Source organism: Larimichthys crocea, chromosome XII, assembly GCF_000972845.2.
Source record: "Larimichthys crocea isolate SSNF chromosome XII, L_crocea_2.0, whole genome shotgun sequence".
In the NCBI taxonomy this organism is placed as follows: domain Eukaryota; kingdom Metazoa; phylum Chordata; class Actinopteri; family Sciaenidae; genus Larimichthys; species Larimichthys crocea.
In genome coordinates this window covers 16,533,326-16,553,008 of record NC_040022.1, presented here as the reverse complement: position 1 = coordinate 16,553,008, position 19,683 = coordinate 16,533,326, and the positions used below count along the sequence as shown (strand labels likewise).

Genomic DNA, 19,683 nt, shown 5'->3' with positions numbered 1-19,683 from the left:
CTGCTCTGGGATATGAACGCTAAGTGCATTTCATAAACCCAGTATCAACCATCATGTGATGAAAGTGTAGGGAGGCCACACATCCATCTATATGTTTTTGTTGTCATCCACTTCTCTGTCCATACTTAACAACTTCAGTGTCTGTGTACGTGTACTGAATATATCATACCCACCATCACTGTCTCCATGTATCTACTGTATACTGATGGCATGTCTCTTTCTGATTTTCACTATTTCGCTCATTTATACTTAATATCTCAACCCATAAAACACTCTCACTATGCATAATCACAGATGCCAATTATTCTTCTACGTTCACTCTACCATTTAATGAAGATGTGTTGCCTTGTATGTACTGAAAATTGTCAGCTGTGCCTCCAAGCTGCGCAAATTTATCTCTTAAGAAATAATGTGTGACAGCTGTGACAGTTATGGTTTGTTTAGATTGTGTTAAACTGTATCTTTCACACTCTTAATGTGGTGAGTATGTATGCTTCAGAACCAGTTTAGAGACTCTATTCGGTTGATTTCAAAGGATATCTCTTAACTTAAGCCCTTGGTGGACTGTAAAGTTTTATGGAGCAAATTCACCAACTTGAAGAGATGAAAGACAATTTCAATCAGGCGCCTTTTATAAATTTATAAAAGAATCTTCCCTCAAGCACAGCAATTTGGAGGAATGAACTCTACAATTTAAAAGACATAATTTTCCACATGGCTTTTGTAAAAACTGGTGGCCCTGACCTTGGTGCACTGCGTTTCTTCCAGATGAGCCGTGACTCACCTTGAGGAAAGTGTCCAGAGATCCGTTCTCCATGAACTCCGTTATGATCATCACTGGTTTACCTGTGGAGGCACATAACAAGGCAGCTGTTAGTGGAGCAGAGTTACAAGCAAGAAAGACCAACTATAAAGAGAGGGGGACAGAGAAGTAGAGTCCACAGCTGTGACCAGCCCTCCTCTCTGTCTCTCTCTAGGGGATAACATGGCATGTCGTCATCAGTCACACTGACAGCTTCTAATCAGCCCTCTCCATAAACGCCAAGAGATAATTAGAATGGACCAATCCACCAGAATGTGTGTGCGTCTGTGTGTGTGTGTGTATGGGGGGGCCTCCTGAGATCTCATGAATACTAATCAGCCCTAAAGGGGGAGGGGGTTGTGGTTGGATCCCAGTGCACCTGCACCTGAATGAGTGTTTCTGTGCGTGTTTGTGTGATGAAGGGGTGGTTGACTGACAGGCCCTGTGCAGTATGGCCCCCTGCATGGCATCTGGTGGGGCTTTACAAATGATAAACAAAGTACCTGCAATCACATACACACACACACACACACACACACACAGCCACAGCAAAAACAGCAGTTGTCCCTGCCGAGCCAAGCTTTGCAAATCACAAAAAAACAAAAAAACATGCAATGTGCAGTACAAATGATAGTGTGCGTTTGTGTGTGTGTGGCTTGTAAACACACAAACGATGTCAGTTGTGATGAATAGGTCACATTTCCTAAATCAGACCTCAGAGATGCTGGGAAAAAACCTGGGGGAGAGATAAAGACAGCACGAGGGAGGGGGGGGACTGAAGGAGTGGAGAGTCCTCATACAGAATGAACAACAACAAAGTAGACATGACATATTCCCAAAATTTACCCATAAAAATCCAAGTCTTTCTTTTCCATCAGTCTTTTTCTAACAAATTATTTACCAACTCTGACATCAACAGAACATGTTTTGGCAACAAAGTTTTATTGAATTAAAAGTTGGAATTGAAAAGAAAAAGCTCAAAAGGGGAAGAAAAGAATAGAAAACAAATATAAAAGATTGACGTGGAAAGGAAAACCTAAATTGGACGTATGAAGCAAAAGGTTAAAAGATATAGACGGAAAAGAAAGATGGATCGGAGGAGGAAAGGGGAGAAGAGGAAAAGGGAAGGAAAGGAAAGGAGGAGGAGGGGTCAAAAGCTTGTCATGGAAAGGCAGGAACAACACCAGCGAGGCCTACAGTGAGATTGTAGGTAAAGACAGCAATACATCACCTTAAATGAATTCACTATCTCACTGCAGCAAACACACACACACACAAACAGAGTTGCCTGGTCTCTGGTGGTGGTGTCTTCTTTGACAGTAACATTAGTCTCAGGGATAAAAGTGAAAGAGAATTGGATTTTCTTCTGCTGGGGGTGAGGACTGCTGGTCACATTTATCTCCACATGGGGCCTCTGTTGTGTGTGGTGTGTCACTCTGTGTGTGTGAGTGTGTGTGTGTGTGTGTGTGAGTGAAAGAGAGAGATGGTTTCAGGGCATGGCAAGTGGGGAGCGATGGCGCAATGATGACCGCCTGATTTCAGCTCTGATCAGAGGTGTCTGCTTTTGTGTGTGTGTGTTTTTCACAGCGACTGATAAAACAGTTGATGCGATTGATGCTGACTGAAAGGAGGCCTGACTCTGCACAGCCTCCACCTAGTACGTGTGTGTCAGTGTGTGCTTACCCTGTGCTATTGGTAATACCAATCCTGCCACATCACTACTTCAATTAATAAGACATCTACTATTACGGTGACAGTTTTACTTGTAAGGCTATGTCTATGATAAGTCTACAATTGCATTTTTTCCTTTGTATTTTTATAATAGCACTTCATGAAAAGAGTCAAATCTGGACAAAGAAACAGAACAAACTTTACATTTTACTGATCTGTATACAGCCACATACTTGATGAATAGATATAATTTTTCCTGTGTGTGTTCCTGTACTGTTGTAGAGCTGAAGTGGTCAAAAAAGTCATTTTTCAAGCAAAAATGGCAAAAGAAATTCTCAGGTCTAGCTTCTCAAATGTGAGAATTTCCATCTTTTCTTTTTATAACATGGTAGTAAATGTAATATCTTTGGACTGTTGCTCAGACACGCGACTTTAGACATTAGGAAATTGTGAGAGACATCGTTTTCTAACCAATCTGTTAATTAAGACGATAAAAATTGGGTCTTAGATTATAGTACCCTGTGAATTTGAATCTATGTATGTCATTCTGTGTGCACCCATACAGAACAGACAGATACACACACATCTGAATGTCACATTCTACAAAATAGACAGCCATAAAATAGAAAAGAGCTGAAACACCTACCACTGAAAGCCAATTATGTGTTTGAGTGTGTGTTTGTGTGTGTGTGTATGTTACCAGTGAAGGAGAATATTATTTTCAGGCCCACTGAGTTAGATGCGGTCAAGAGAGAAGCACAATGAAACTGCTGTCTTGACTTTGAGGACCATGTGAGCCTGGCATGTATTCTTACACACACTTGCACACACACGTACGCACACTCTCTGCTATCATTCGCTATCATCTGGACACCTGCCACACAGAATTATCTCCCTGCAACTCTGAAAGATAACAGAGGTTTCTAATAAAAGCGACCACATGCACTCACACTGTACATTAGCTCATTCTGTCTCTTTTTGTTGGGTGCCAGCGCAAACACACACACACAAACACACACACACCACACACTCTCAACCATTCAATGAGTCCCTTTTCACTTCTTGTTGCGACTTCATCACATGCCATCCATATTTCAAACACGCACACACACAGGCAGGACGACGCCTCTCCAGCTCGTCGCGGAGCTGCACTCCTCCAAACATTCACGAGCGCTCCTCAATTTCCTCCTGAAAGCACATAATTAACTAATCACGTCCATATTCATTCGGATTTATTGCCTTTCATCGTCTTCAGAAATAACACAGTCGTTTGTGGAGCTAAAAACACCTCCCAGTGTGTGTGCGTGCGTGCAGATTGGGTATTGATGTTCTGCCAGGTGGAGTGTGTTATGGAATGGATCAGAGAGGAGTTTGCTCTTCTTCTTTTTTTTTTTACAGCTCTTCATTAAGTGAAAGTAGAAAATGTTGTCTCTGCTCTACCCAGGGCAAAGTCATTTAGGCCTCACACGTGAATATGTGTGTGTGTATGAAAGTGGTAAAGACAATGTATATATGCAATACAGCTGGTCAATTTCATTACGAGAGGCTGTTTCTGTGTGCGTTGGTGTGAGTGTAAATGGAAGTGATCGAGTCTGTATACATCTGGACAATTACATTATGAGTGGCTATCTTTGTGTGTGTGCCAGTGGGCCGCATTACCGCATTATTGAATGAGACGGCCCAAGGTACAAACGAGAAAATGAAATAACTGCTGTATTGATTAATGTTAAGGGTCCGAACTAAGTGATACAATGCTTTTAACACAGGACAGTTCTCTGTTCTGGGAAGCTCCATGTGTGGGTGAGGGGGTGCAGAGAAACCGAGAGACAGAAACTCAATAACCTTATCTCCATTCCTGCTCTTCACCTCTCCTCCCCTCTCTTCGCTTTCTCATCTTCTCTCATTTCCTCACGTTTGTCTCCTCACCATCTCTCTCCTCCTCTTTTCCTCAAATCTCTTTGCACATCTACTCCCCTCCTCTTTGCCCTCATTTGTTCTCAAGCCCCACCTTCTCTCATTTCCTCACTCTTGTGTCCTATCTCATATCCATCCGTATCCTCCTTCCCCCTTCACTCTGTCCCGCATTTCCATCGTCACCTTTTTCCGCTACATTCCCCGCGTGTTTCTCCTCTTCCTCATTTGTCTCTGTGGTCCAATCTCCAGATCCACGCAGACACACACACACACACACATTCAAAACATGAATAATTTCAAACAGTCTCACAGGAAACATTCAAACACTTATTGTTCAGAGCACAAAGACACACAGTTAAAACTAATCACTAGTTTCTTGAAACAGACGACTGGCGGAAAAGACATGCGGTTTTTCCAGTTTTAACAGCACCTTTGTAGAGCAGGGTGTGTGTGTGTGTGTCTATGTCTGTGTGTGTGTGTGTGTGTGTCTGTGTGTACGATGTGGGCAGATGAGATGGAGCTCGGTAATTGAGGGTTTTCCAAATGAGCCGATTGTTGCAGCGATTGTAAAACACATAAAGGACGGATGGATAAAATGAGGGACGGGGGAGATGAAGGGAAGATAAGGAGGTGGGGGGGTTGGAGGGGCAGATTGCTGCACTTTCCTGATGTGCAGAGAGGCAGATAGAGAAAAGAAAGATCTGTTTTTTTTTTCTCTCTCTCTTTCTGCGTGTGGTGCTCTAATTAGCATGACAATAGCAACAATCAGGTGACAGACAGCAGAGTAGGTTATTAGAGTGGCATACAGCAGGCGCTGAAGGCTTATGAGGTTTGGAGTGGAGAGAACACACACACACCCACACACACACACACACACACACACACACAGAAATGAATGAAAGAGGAAATTGCACACAGCCAAAATAGGCACTCATGCACATTCCCAATATAAAATAAAACTGCAAAATAAAAAGAAATATCACTACAACTACGGGTAATCCCACAAATGCCTTCCATCACTACTTCAAATAATCAGACTTTTACTGATATTGTTACTTGTAAGACTATATCTATGGTAATAAATGCTCCAACAAAATCTACAATTGCACTTTTTCCCTCAACATCAACAAGAACAAGAACATTTCGCCCACTAGTAAACTGCTTCACAAACTGTGGTACTCGGAGGAATCCCTAAAATACTTTTTTAAATGAACAAAATTATTAAAATTCGTATTATGCTATCCAAATCCGACAAGAGTTTGAATGATGTTTTAATATGAGCCTGCTTCGTAGTCACACTCCTGCACAGAGCGTTTAGCACGCACAAACATCTATAATTAGTTACAAGCGAAAATATGATTGCACGTTACTAAGTGGATGTGAAGTGAATGGTTTGAAAACACTGCAATCGTGGCTCCAATTTGGGGAAATATGAGGAAGTCCACATCAGTTACAACCCTTTTTCCGCCAAATGAGCTTCTGGTTCTCAAACTCATTCTGTTCAGTCAACAATAAATAATCCTAAATTATAACTGAGCTGTGTTTTATCATTGGTCATAATGGTGGTGGCACACTGCTTTCTGTACTGTTACACTGTATATCTGAAACAAGTCCATTATTTGGTATTTTGATAACAGCGTTGCATGAGGATCAACCCAGGACAAAGAAACAGCACTTTACATTTTACTGTATCTGTATACAGCCACATACTTGGTAAATAGGTGTGTGTTCCTGGAATGTTGCATTGTAGAGCTGAAATGGTCCAGTTTAAGTAATCGTTCATGCCCAAATGATACATTTCTCTAGTTCCAGCCTTCGATATGTGAGATCCACATATTTTCTTTGACTAACAGGCAGAAAACTGAATACTTTTGGGCTTTTGGACTATTGGTCAGACAAAGGAAACGTAACTTTAAGCTTTAGGAAATTGCAAGAGGCATTTTTCCCACAAAAAAAAAAAAACATTGCAGTTGCAGTCCTATTACATCGTCTTATGTGAGAAAGTGTTGTGCAGCAGAGGCTCTTAGGTTTGAGCGTAGACAGGCTGCACAATGAATAGTAGCATCTGAAATAATGGTACTGTGGGAGAAGAGGTAGTGGCAGCCATACATTTAATTCCCCCTCCTACTTTAACAGGCTTGGCTTGGAGACTAACAGGATAATTATGAAAATGCACAGAATGTGTGAAGGTGTAAATTTACAGGTTCAAGTGCATTTATGTTTTAATCTCATTGTGTATTTTTTTTATAAATACATATATTTTGTCCTGGGAGCAGTGAATACAACACTATCATTTCACTCTTTTAAGCTCTGAAGAAGGCTTGTTGCTATTGTTACAGTGTCAGTAGTGCTGCCATTAATATTGTTACTGCTGCTTTATACCATCACACTTACTTCTGCTACTGTTAACACCATGAATACCTCTACAGAAGTGGTACTGCAACAACAGCAATTACCTCCTAGTACTACTCCGACCAATAGTACTCCTGCAACTGCTGATTCTACTGCTCCTACACCTCCACAAACCAATCCAAAACACCTGAGCCCAGAGCAGTCAGGGTCAGCCTGCCTGATTAGACTGAGGGCAGTGTGAAGAGACCAGCTGGTGCTTGAGAAAAAGGCCTGAAGGAATTATTGACCCATCTCAACTCTCACCCCCTCACTCGCACATATACACCCTGGGCTGTGACCTGTGAAATTACTGCTCCGCTAGTGAGATTTGTTTCTGAGGGGCTCTATCAGCTTCTCAATGTGCCGTGAAGACAGGTGAGAAGAGAGACACAAAGGAAACGCATGTAAAAGCAGACGCTCGTTACATGCATCCGCCACAAAAACAACAAGCGGAAGCCACATTTTGAAGATTTGTCGAGCACGGCAAAGTTAAGAGCGCCTGATTATGTCTAAGTGAGTTGCTTGTCAAGCCAACGTTCTGCTACTTACAGTGGCTGTTTTACTGTCAACTCCGCTATTGTCCTCTCTCACAAATTATTTCAAGGATTTGGCAGTAATTTATGAATTTATTCTGGTATTTTAAATCAGAATAGTATGTGTGCCATCAGAAAGAAAGTGCTGTAATTACACGTCTGCCTGTCAGAACAAAAAAAACAAAAAAAACATTTGATTTAGTTTGTTGCTGTACTTCTACAAACTGCTTTAATCGTGCTAACCAAAGGTCACAGCTAACATCAAGCGTTGTTTAGACAACGAGAGAGAGAGAGAGAGAGGGAAAGAATGACAGAGTAAGAGGAAATGGATAAGAAATGCAGTGGGGTCTCATTCTTAATATGCAAGCTGCTGAATATTCATGAGGCTAAAAAACACATCCAATTAACTTTATGAATTATTAATATTCATGATAAAAGCCTATGCATATGCATTTGCTCTTTTATTGTTGGCCTAAGTGCCACTGAGCACCGGTGTGTGTGATGGACTGAAGATCTTTGTGTGACGGAGAGAGGGGGGAGTGAGATGGGGCGTAAAGCGGAGGTTTATTTGTCTGCCTACGTGTTTACAATTCTGTTTTCTACGTAGCGCTTGTCTCCCTCTTCCTTTTGCTTGTCTGTAGATCTCTAACAAACAAGATGAGAAAAGGTGCAGAGCAGTGGCACAGAGAAACATCGACAAGAGGGGAAAGAGACATTAAAACCGGCTCTTTTTCAAAACTCAGTTTATGCTCTCAAAGCATGCGCATCCACATTGGTGTTTTCAGGTCGATTTCATAAAGATTTCCGCACTTAAGCTCCTGAACCAACCTCTTCTGCTTTCTCTATTCAACTTTCCTGGGTCATAATGCGGGCAAACTCGTATTTTAGTTGTCATCGCTGATATTTTTTTTCCTCCCGTTTCTGTCATCTGCCATCTAAATTAGCTGAAAATTTGGATTTGATCATCACAAACACTACCTGTTCTTCATGCACTGCTGCACTGCAAATTTAACAGAGATAGAGCTATAATGACAACACTTGCAGTGAGTGATCACCTGTTTTCACATTTTAAAATAATAAAACACGGAATTGGTGCGGTGTGACAGAAAATTGCCTTAAACTGACTGCTCACACAGCCCCTGACTCGCCTTGCATCATAGTTTTTCAAAAGTTTAGATTTTTTTTTACGCTTAGGATATCAAAAAGCATACTTTTCGCTCTGAATGACAAAGGCTTTTCATTTTCATCCAGTCTCATTTATTTCAATTGAAGACTGAATAAAACCGAACCATCTGTCATTACATCAGAAAGTAGGAAGTGGATGATTTTAGATTTTTATACTTGTGATATTAATAATGATTATGATATCTGCTGGCAAAAGAAAATACTTTACATTTGTCATTGTTGGACCATTTCAGCGCCATTTGTCTTGGTCATAAAGACAGAAATACCCAGATAGAGCAAAAACTAGACTTTCCTCCATGTTGTTGTTGTTATTTTGGCGGTTCCTTATAAAGAGCTAATGCATCATCAGAAAAAAACTACAGAGCAAATTGTGCCTGTGACTAATGCGATCAAAGGGCTAAAACTGAGAGAAAAAGGTATGTTGTCTGGTTTTGTGTTGACTGAGGGAGACAAAGAGAGTACTAAGAGAGAGGAGAGGAGACTAGGATTGACTCAGAGAGAAGAGAGAGAGGAATGGGGGAGCGATTGAATAAGAAGATTAGATGGACACTGGCTGGATATGAGACGAGAGAGGGATACGTGGACAGAGAGAGAGACAGACAGAGCGAGGCCCAGCGATAACAAATCAGCCATCTTGTTGAACCAGACCCGTGTCTATGAACACACAGTCTCGCTCTAATTGCCTAACACAATCATGTGAAGTAAACAAGTGGTCGCTTGAGAGGTGGACAGTCGCCGCTCACATGCACGTCATCAATGTGTTACCATGGTAATGGAGCTTTTATCTGTTCCAGGGTCAACTCCTATTTACATCACCAACAGCTCTGCTGTCTCACACAGGTATGTGACACAGGAGAGAGGAGTGTGCGATTACAGAACAATGTCATCCACCCACACATGCAGCTTTTATTCAGCAACTCACATCTTGTGACGACACCCTCGAGCCTGATAATGTTTGGATGGTCGAACTGTCCCATGATAGAGGCCTCAGACAAGAAGTCCCGCCTCTGTTTGTCGGAGTATCCCGCCTTCAGACTCTTGATGGCCACGTAGATCTCCCTTTTTCCCTGGACACGTAGCCGACCACTGCACACCTCCCCAAACTCTCCTACACAAAGTCAAAAAGAGAGCTTGCTGGCAGCTAGAACAACGGATGAATATCTGAGCGCTCTTATCTGTATTTGATAATACCTAATATTGACTCCAGATTGTTTTATATAACCAAAAGTATTTCATCTTACAGGCGTTACAGTGCCAAAAAACAAGGAAAATGAATCATGCATGCAAACATAGCTCAAAAGAATCCATAAAAATCAACCATAGTTTTAGTCATTTGAATTCAATTAGAGAATTAGTTAGATGTACTTTTTGAGTTATTAATATAATCTTCTGCTGCCAACTCACCCGCTCCAATGACTCTCTCTATGCGAATATTGGAAGCATCGATCTCTTTGGCAAAGTCCCTGACAGCCTGGTTGGGGTCTTCGTAGGTGTGAGGATGGATGTAGGTCCTGCTGCCTGGAAGCTTGACTGAGACAATAAATAAAAACGATAAATGCTAAATGTACTGAAATATAGCCAGCTTTTGGAGGGTGTATGGTATTACATTTATTTTAAAAAGTTAACAGGATTAATAGGGTTTTTTTTATCGCTCTCTGGAAATGGTCTCCTCCCAGCAGATGACCCTCATTCCTACTCATATCACCAGTGTGAATACGTGTTGCAATGGGAGCTCGAGTGTGGGTGCTCTGTTTGAGTGACATTAGAAATTATTACATAATTAAACACATAACTACTTTGTTAGCAATGGTGTTAAAATGAGTCATTTTAACAGGAACCCATACGGAGCTTCAGCTGCCAGCAAACATTTGTGCTAGAGAGTGCGAAACAATGTGGCTTATTCAGCCGAGGATGCTACTGAGTTGGACACTGCGTAACAGCTCTTAGCTCAAAACAAGATGTGTGCATCATGCATGGTACATTCTCATTTTTGAAAGCAACAAACAGACATTTGTATATATTTGTGTCTTTACCTCGGCCATGTTGGAACTGCATCTTCTCTTCATCGGGGTCCTGCTTGGCCTTGATATATCCACAGTGCCTGAAAAAGAAATGCACAACTCTATGATTACGTATAGAAACCAATATCCACACTATTATATATACTTTTCCACCACACAAATACCAATATAGCTTTGTAGCATGTCTATGGAAGATTACATACCCTTGAGTGTATGTGCAATTGCCATCAAGTGTTTGGTATATTAGAGCTGTGATATTTCAAGGAATGTCCTGTGTTACAATGTGCACGGCCAATAGCTGTGTGTGTGAACAACTAGATAGTCCCTTTTCCTCCACTGTATAAGACACGCCTGGAAGGAAAAATAATATTTCTATTCCTCCTTCTTTCGCCTTCTACCTGTCAATTTCACACCACCCTCTAAGCTGTTATGCCAGAGGTTTAGTGAATGAGTGTGTCATAAGTGTCCCTATAGAGGCACATCCATACATCTCTCTACGGATCCCTCTGGCCGTTAACCACCACCTTCAATATTATCATGGGCCACACACACACAAACACACACACACTATGCCCCTTTCTTTTTCCACCCAACCCGGTGCACACATGGCTGAACCCCGCGGTGTGGGTCAGTCCAACAATCAAGACAGAGTATTGACAAATTGATCAACTCAATCCTGCCAGCCAGCTGTGAGGAAGTGTTAACTTATTCTGTTTTACAGACCTCACAGGGGGATGCTGTTAGTGTGTGTTTTTGGGGGATATTGGGAGTGTTGTATGTTTTTGCAACAGTGTTGAGCTTCAGGCTTGAACTGTGTTTAACAGCCCTAATAACCCACACAGTTGTCTTTGAGATTTATTGCTCTTTTAAATTCAGCACAATCATTTTTAGGACAAAAAAAACGTAAAATGTAAAAACGCGACATAAATACTACATGGTCTCTTCTCGTCTCTCTTTTTCTCTCTTTCAACCCATCCTCCTTGAGTGTTGTACAGGTAGAGCAGAGACCGGTCAGTATGTCTGTCCATCATGAAGATACATTGATTCGGGCTCAGAGCCAAGAGTAACTGGGAATCAGCAGCACAGACAGTATGTGATTTAAAGAAGCAGGGTGGAGGAAGGACGGGGGGGGAAGGGGAGACTGAAAGAAACAGCAAGCAGAGATTTAATAAAGACAAGAGAGAGGAGAAGTTAGACAAAAATAACAAAACGGAAGAATACCGAGTGGAAAACAGAACAGAGTTAAGCGTTCTGACTAAGAATGAAAGTGGAGTCTCGCTAGGCTTAGTAAATCTCAGTCATTTGGTGTTTAATCCTTGTGTTGATTTTACACAGCTGAACGCATGGTATAAGCCAGACATCAATAGGCTGTCTTGGGAATATACAGACACACACATAAGGGTAGAGACCGGTTGCTGGTATTTGGGGATAAAGAGGAGGGGGCATAATGCTCTTATGAACGGGGAGTTGGGGCCCCACCTGGTTATCAGCTGGGCTCAAGCCAGTCAAACACCAAGGGACTATCATTACCCCCTTGACACACGCTCAAACTCACACACACACAGTGCTTTGGGGCATGTGTTTAGAACATATGGGGAATGGGGACATGGGTCACACCTCTGCTTCAACTGTGATAATCCCATGGGGACACACAGACACACACACATACACACATGCATGTTCTGCACAACACCAAAACCAACGTTTTAAAACACTACCCCATCATTGCCGGATGTGTATCTGCGTTAGTGTGTGTGTGTGTGTGTGTGTGTGTGTGTGTGTGTGTGTGTGTGTGTGTGTGTGTGTGTGTCTCCACGGGTGCATGGCTGCGTGTGTGTGTCTGATGGGAAATGAACACATTTCCATAGTAATTACAGAGCGACTCATTTCTCCTCTTCAGTTAGAAGTGTCATGAATCATTAGCGCTGCAGTCTTAAACATGGCACAAAACCTGACATGGCTGTGGCTTTTGTCCCCCCCCCCCCGACAGCTGTGTCGGAGTCTGTGTGTGTGTGTGTTTGAGATAGATATTTTATTTAATACCTTCGACTAAATGCAACTGACCTGTAATTCATCTATTAAAGGCTCTGGAACTGGACTCAGGAGGACAATGTAGAAGCCATTTTCCCATTTTTCTTTTTTTTTTAATATACTTTTAATATTTTACTGCATATTTTACATTTGAAAGTGGCAATGTGGCAACAGTACAAAAACCACATAACCGAACAAATAGCTATTGTATGCTAATCATACATTTCTATGCATTGTTCTCGTTTGCAGTGAACTTTAAACAAGTGGGGTTTTTGTTGAGCATTTTGTTTTCATGTAGCTGGTCCACTTTTCTCACTTTATGTTAAAAATATTCTCTTTAGCTCACAGTATTTTAATATGACTTCAACACTATAATAATATAGTTTAATATTAATCATAAAATAGTCATATTTTCATCAGGGATTTGCCCCTTCTTAGTATAAGGTCATCAATGTTTCTAAGATATATTACATAATGGAAAATATGTTCATTATCAAAATACTTAGTGTAACTATAATATTCAACATCTAAAGGCACTTTAAGCTCTCAAAGTTAGAAAAAGATGCAGTCTTATTCATATACTGTTTGACCAGAACATGATCTTTTCTTTGACCATAACCAAATGTGTTCATAGAGTGATGCCTGCTGCTGCTGGCGGTGCTGATGTGGTTTGGCATCCAGGTTTAGTCAGTAGTCAGGAAAGGACATCAGGAATTTTCTTTTTACACCTGAGTAGCTTTGGGGCTTGGTCCATTTAAGTAGCTTAAGTTTGTAAGCCTTAACCTGACAACATGTGGGACACGGTCTCTGGTATCAAAGTCCTGTAACTGTGCAGGACTGTCACACTTCATGGATTGGGGGGAAACAACATTGTCAGGCAACTACATGCACGTTTCCTCTGTTATGTATCAGGCAAATCGTGTATATAGTGTACAGAAGTAAATTTCATAGGCGATATGGTTGTGGAATTGATTGTATTTACCCAAAATGGACCCGAAACTGTAGAAAACATAGTTATGGTGACTGTGTAGCCTTACTTATTGACTAGTTGATTTGGATGCCACACTATGAGCTGGAACAGACTTCATAATGACACACAGTAGTCCTGGATTGCCACAAGCTTCTCTTTTATGCTGCTGTACTGCAGTGTGAAGTTAGCATTATCTGTCACTATGGGAGGAATCATTGTTCCATTTAGCTGCCATCCATATATTCTGCACCACCACCACGCAAACACACACACACACACACACACAGCTGTATATTCACGCAGATTTTTAAGTACACACACCTGCAACAATCACGCAAAAACACACACTTTAATGGACTGCGATATCACTATCACACGCAGGCTCTCACCTTTCTCTCTGCCTCTCTCTGTTCCACTTCAGTGAGGACAACAGGCTATCCCCGTCCTCCAAAGCCACACACTCCACATTTGCATATCAATTTACTTTTTAATATAATACTCTGTCACTCGAGACCCATTTGTCATCCTGCTAGCAAGCTCCCACCTTCATAGAACTCCATCCATATATTATCGTCGCTGTGGCCCCTCCCCCCGTTTTCCTCTCTCTTCCTCTCACTCGCTGCCCTTTATCTCTCTGGGGTGTTATATTCTTTCTTAATTCTTCCTTTAAGTAAAAACATTCCCTTGTCCAATAACCCATATCCTCTTTTTCTTTCTCCTGTTTCCATCCATTTATCTGCCCCGCTACTTTTTCTGTGTATGTGCTGTTTTTTTTTTTGTTTTGTTTTTTTTTTAAATAGAAAGACTGGACACAAGGAGCTGAAAAGCAAAGAGAAAAAAAAGAAGAGGGAGAGGTGGAGAGGGAGATGGAGGGAGAGTGCTGACAGGCAAGAACGCACAATAGGGGTCCAAGCCTGCATACCAACTAACAAGCAATCAGATGCAGGGGAAGAGCGATGGGAGAAGGGGAGGCAGCCATAGGAATAGAAAACTTGAAGGTTAACATAAGGGAAGTGGGTAGAAAGAAAGAGAGGGGTGGGGCAGAGCTGTGCTGCAACAACAGGAGCCGAAGATAAAGAAGACATGTTACGAGAAGAAAGAGAGCTTAATAGAATTGGAATGACTAAGAAGGGAAAGCAGCAAGGAAGAGATGTCAAACCTTTACAATAGGGACAGTGACTACATGCTACAGGAGAGAAAAGGCAAGGAAGGATGGAGAATAACGCCAGTATGGGTGGAGGATTTAAAAAAAGGACAGTGCAACAACACAAGCACAGCACTATAAGAACACAGCTCCCTGTGAGGGAGAGTAAAGGAAAGGGTAAGAGAGGTGATGGACAGGTTAAAAGCAAATGACAAAGAGAAGAGTGTCAGTCAACAGTGTGGCTGCAGGCCGTGTCCTGAGAAGGAGTGAGAGAGAAAACTCATGTAACGGTAGATTAGGCATTCAGTGTAGTGTGAATGTGAGGAAGGAGTTTAAACAAACTTTAAAAGCTCAATGCTCTTCCGTGTTTTACTCATTTAGACCTGGTAAAGGAGGATGGATTCTATCACAGCGTGCAGAAACCTCGGCAACATAACTTGCCTTACATTATCAACACAAATACAAGCAAACTTAAATCCACTCAACAAGACAGTTTGGAGTATTCAGGCTATTTTCGGGTATTTTTAGACATGGAGATGAACTGATGCGGTGAAAACTGAACTTCAGACTGTCTTTTTGTCAGGTGACATTGCTGACCATGAATGTGGTGCAAACTTTATTGTCTTGCCTCGGGCCATCAGGATGGTGTCTTCTGTCCTCTGTATATCCTCTGCCTTGTCTTGCACATTGTCCTCTGTGAATCCTTTGCACAGGCATGTGCATTTCCAAAAATAACAAGGCGTGTGTGCGCAACATTGTTCCAGTTATATACGTGGAGAAAATGAACAGCCCACCTTCACCTGGCCAATTATTTATTTATTTTTTAGCTTTTTAAAATAAATATATATTCTACTATAATTTCCTTGAATTTTAAATCTTTAAACATAGTTGTGTGGTGGTAAGCCAAAGCACAGGTGGCCCGTGTTGTATATGAAACACTGTGAATCAGCCTGACTGTATAATCTTCTTAAAGGTTTACAACATGTGCCACAAAGCAGGCCGCCTCCTTTTCTAGATATTGTCACTATTATGCCAAGTCTTCATTTATTAGTCTATTAGCCTCGAGCTCTGTTGCTGCTTCCATTCCCCCCTCAGTCTAACTGCAGGCTATAAAAAGTGAGAGACAACATCTACTGCGTTCAGTTGCGCTGATTTGTGCTTCCTCTGATAATTAAAACCAGTACTCAGTGATTTTGCTGTCGTTTTAGTTTGCCGGGGCTGCTAAAGCCTGACAGTGCAGTGTGAAGAACCCCTGTCTGACCCCTGTCAGATACAGATTGGGTTATCACATCACACAAATGCTACTGTATTCTCTGACATGATGTATTTAAAGCCTGCAGTCCACAACTTCCATAAATTATATTGTCTACTCATCCTCTAGAGTTTCTATCTGAATCGGAGAAGGAAAAGGACAAAGTAAGAAAAGTATAGAGGTAGGAGGGTGTGAAGCAGAGAAACTGAAGTGAGTTTGGATGAGTAAAAAAAAAAAAGCGTGAAAATAGAGAGAGTACATAGTGACGGAAAAGACGAGGGAGGCAAAGCGGAGATCAAACGAAGGGAAACTTTGGTAGGACAGAATAAAAAACATGATTATGCACTAAAAGTTGTGGAAGAGAAGAGAGTGGAAAGGGTAAATATGCATTGTGCTATAACCTTGAAACAAAGTTTGACAAAAGAGACGGACCAAACACAACAAAGTTCTGTGTGGACGATGATGGGCCGGTGACAGGAGAGACGAGATAAAAGACTGTTTGAGTGAATAACCTTGGTCTAACGTTAACCTGAGACGTGAAGAGAGCTAATAAAGCATGAGTTCTGAGCCTCGTGGTATCGCCCAGTTTGTTTTATATGACTGGCTACCTTTTTATAGGATTAGAGGCCCGGCTGCTGTCTGGAAGATGAGAGGCGAAATTGATACACTGCAAGACAAGGAAGAGTCAGAGGGGATCATTCATACAGAAATATACTACGTTGTCTTCCTTTCCTTCCCTTTCCTTTTGACTCCTTTCCTTCATTTCCTTTCCTTTCCTTTCCTTTCCTTTCCTTTCCTTTCCTTTATACTCTTTTTCTTTCCTCTCTTCTCCTCTTTCATTTCCTGTCTCTCCACATTATTTTCCCACTGCTAATCAGAATGACTAGAAAAATGAAATCAGTAAATCATTAGTCACCCCTCCGGCATGACACAATGAAATGACACATCTATCCTCCTTTCTCCACCACCTCCTTCTACCCCATCACACACACACACACACACACACACACACACACACGCCCTGCTGTGGATATCTGCTCTCATCATTACTCATGATAATGGTGATTCCATTTCGTATCAAGCTATTAAATAAAAAATAATTACTGGGAATGAAATCAATGGATTAAATTCACTCTCATTATTTCACAGCAAAATTAAGTTTGTTTTCACCGAGCTGAAAAACAAAACTCATTCACTGCTCGGGTGCTAATAAACTATGAATATAATAAAAGCTGATTGTGGATAATTAATTAAGAGTCAAAACAGCATGACAAAATAACAAACTCTGACTAAAAGTCTGGATGATGTAGTGAGTGAATAACATTTCTTCTTCTGCCCCTCTCTCGCTCTCTCTCTCTCTCTACATCTTGGTCGAGTCTGGCACCGGATCAGCATTCTTTGACCACAGTGTAAAAAGATTTACTCAGCTCGGGCTAATTATTAGGAAGAGGAAATGATTAGCTGAAGAGTTATGACTAATAAATCTGCCTATGTTTCATTAACACCCTGTTTGGAAACATTTCATTTAGCTCCTGCTCATTAAAGAGAGTGGTAATGAAAGGAAAGGAAAAAGAAAGGAGAGGAAAGGAAAGGGGGGAAAAGGAAAGGAGGCGAGGTTTGGAGTTGGGCTGCGGTAATTGGTGTAATGTAGCAGAATTTTTAACAGCCCGGTGAAAAGGTCAAATAAGAGAGGATGGAAAGAGAGGGAGATGAAGCGGAGGAGCATGTCATCTGTATCATTAAGTGAAGTGTATCTTTATATTTGCTAACAGATCAGCGCGAAACTAATTCCCCTAATGATGTTACCACACCAACACGACTTGATTAGGTCATGATCATAACATGTGCTCTTGTGTGTGTGTGTGTGTGTGTGTCTGGATCCGTCAAATCTATTCAAATGGTCTATAAACTTTAAAACCCAAAACCGTTTTGAATTTGTCTGATGTTTATAGGACATTTGATCAATCCCACTGCAACATCTGCTCATTTGCATAAAGCTCGTGTGAAATAGTTTTGCACCTGCGGCAACTAGCCGCTGTTTGTAAGCTACTTTCTAGACATTCTGCAGACAAAGCTGGATTCAACTACACCCTACAGCTTAGCTGCATTAATTGAAAGCACCGGCATCCAAGCAACACATGCAAATCTGTCTAATGACATTACACACACCTCATCATCATCGCAGCATCTATGTACACACACACACACACACACACACACACCTCCATATACTGGTCTGTTTTACTTCAGCTCACATATACACACAATCACAGGGCTGCCAAATTATTAGCGCTATTATCGAGCAAACAGAGCAACACCACCCACAGCGATGGAAGTGCATTGGCTGATTTCTACCTTCAAACTCGCCATAAGTGCCATTTGGCAAACATGAGTCTATTATCTGTGCCTTTGTTCCTTTTTTTTTCCTGTTTTTCAAGCTGTTGATTTTCTTTTTTTAATCCTATCCCACATCCGAACTTAAAAAAAAAAAAAAAAGAAAAACCTCACCAACTTTGTTGTTTTTATTTCCAATTTCTCAAATTTCCTTTGAATTATAAACAAGCAAACAAACACACACACAACCATTTTTCAGCCGCTTTTCACTAAATTAGTGCTCTTCACTTTCTTACAAGCCTCCTCCTCTCACTCCCCTCTTAACTCTGCTCTCGCTCTCTTTCTCTCCACAGCATGTTTTCATCAGTGCACCCACTTTTTTTTTTTTTCATCCTTCCTCTCCTCTTTTGTGTCATTAAGTTTTTAAGAATAACCCTGGGCTGCACAACAGATGCTGCGGAGGTAAAAGAGCTTACGCGCACAAACGTTCATGTGAACACGACATTGCTATTGTGTTAAAAAGGTAGAGCTGTTACCGCTTTCTATTAGTGAGACTGAGAAGTCCTTCTGCTCGAATCAGCCACGTTATAATGACACCTATAATGACATTTCCTTGTCTGGCTTTCTCTCTATTCCCTTTCCCTCTTTATTATTCAGAACTGTCCTTAGATAAGGTTGTTTTTCTATGAAACTACGCTAGGATAAAAACCGAACCACCCTGCAAGATGGTGATCAATAGATTTAAGTAAATAACTACGTCTTATTTTGCATCCAACTAAACACTTATCATTACTTTAAGATTTTCAGACATTTCCTTGAACAGATTGCGGCCCTTGACTCCCCGCTGAAAATCTCCAGCTCGGACAGCAGATGTATTCCAAAGGCAGACTTTGAGACACATAGCAGATGAGCTGCTTAAACCCCTCCCCAAAAAAAAATAAAAAAATCGCTGGAACATGCTGACTTCTCACCAAAACTCCCACATTAAAAACAAGAACACAGGAATCTGGCACATAATCAAAGCCTTTGGGCTATTCAAAAAAGAAGATGGTTGTAAGGCTGGATAATCATTAGACTGCAGACAAAACAAAAGAACACACACAGATGCTGGGAGGCAGAAGCTGTAACGTGTTTAACAAGGAGCGAGAGAAAGTGAGGGCCGAAGGGGAGAGCACTTTTTGAGTGAAAGGCCATCTGCTGAATCCATGGCTATGCCAGTCACTTCCTAGCTTCCCATCGCTCGCACCTGCCAGCCTTGCCAAAGCACCCTCAGGAGGACAAAAGCACCAACTTCACACGCGGAGACACACTTGCGCGCATACACTCGCAGCGCAATAATGGCACGCACACAGCAATAACTGGTGTGATTTGTCAGCGCCGTGCTGCGTCTGAGGAGCTTTCGACATTTTTCCATGTTTTCCCTCCTGCGGTAACA

The 19,683-nt window shown here is 41.5% G+C and overlaps 2 protein-coding genes across 5 annotated transcripts in view; one reads left to right on the top strand and one right to left on the bottom strand.

Annotated features, from left to right (window-relative positions):
• LOC104932603 (ephrin type-A receptor 3-like) overlaps nucleotides 1–19,683 on the bottom strand; it is an 85,137-nt gene that overhangs the window by 8,478 nt on the left and 56,976 nt on the right. For both annotated transcript variants that reach the window (XM_027285801.1, XM_027285800.1), the window contains exons 11-14: nucleotides 10,530–10,597; nucleotides 9,901–10,026; nucleotides 9,419–9,604; nucleotides 785–846 (exon numbers count right to left, since the gene is read on the bottom strand). In XM_027285801.1, the coding sequence (XP_027141602.1) occupies nucleotides 785–846; nucleotides 9,419–9,604; nucleotides 9,901–10,026; nucleotides 10,530–10,597 (442 nt within the window). The remainder of the gene's footprint in view (nucleotides 1–784; nucleotides 847–9,418; nucleotides 9,605–9,900; nucleotides 10,027–10,529; nucleotides 10,598–19,683) is intronic.
• Nucleotides 1–19,683, top strand: part of LOC113747159 (uncharacterized) — a 135,053-nt gene that overhangs the window by 89,741 nt on the left and 25,629 nt on the right. The window lies entirely within an intron of this gene.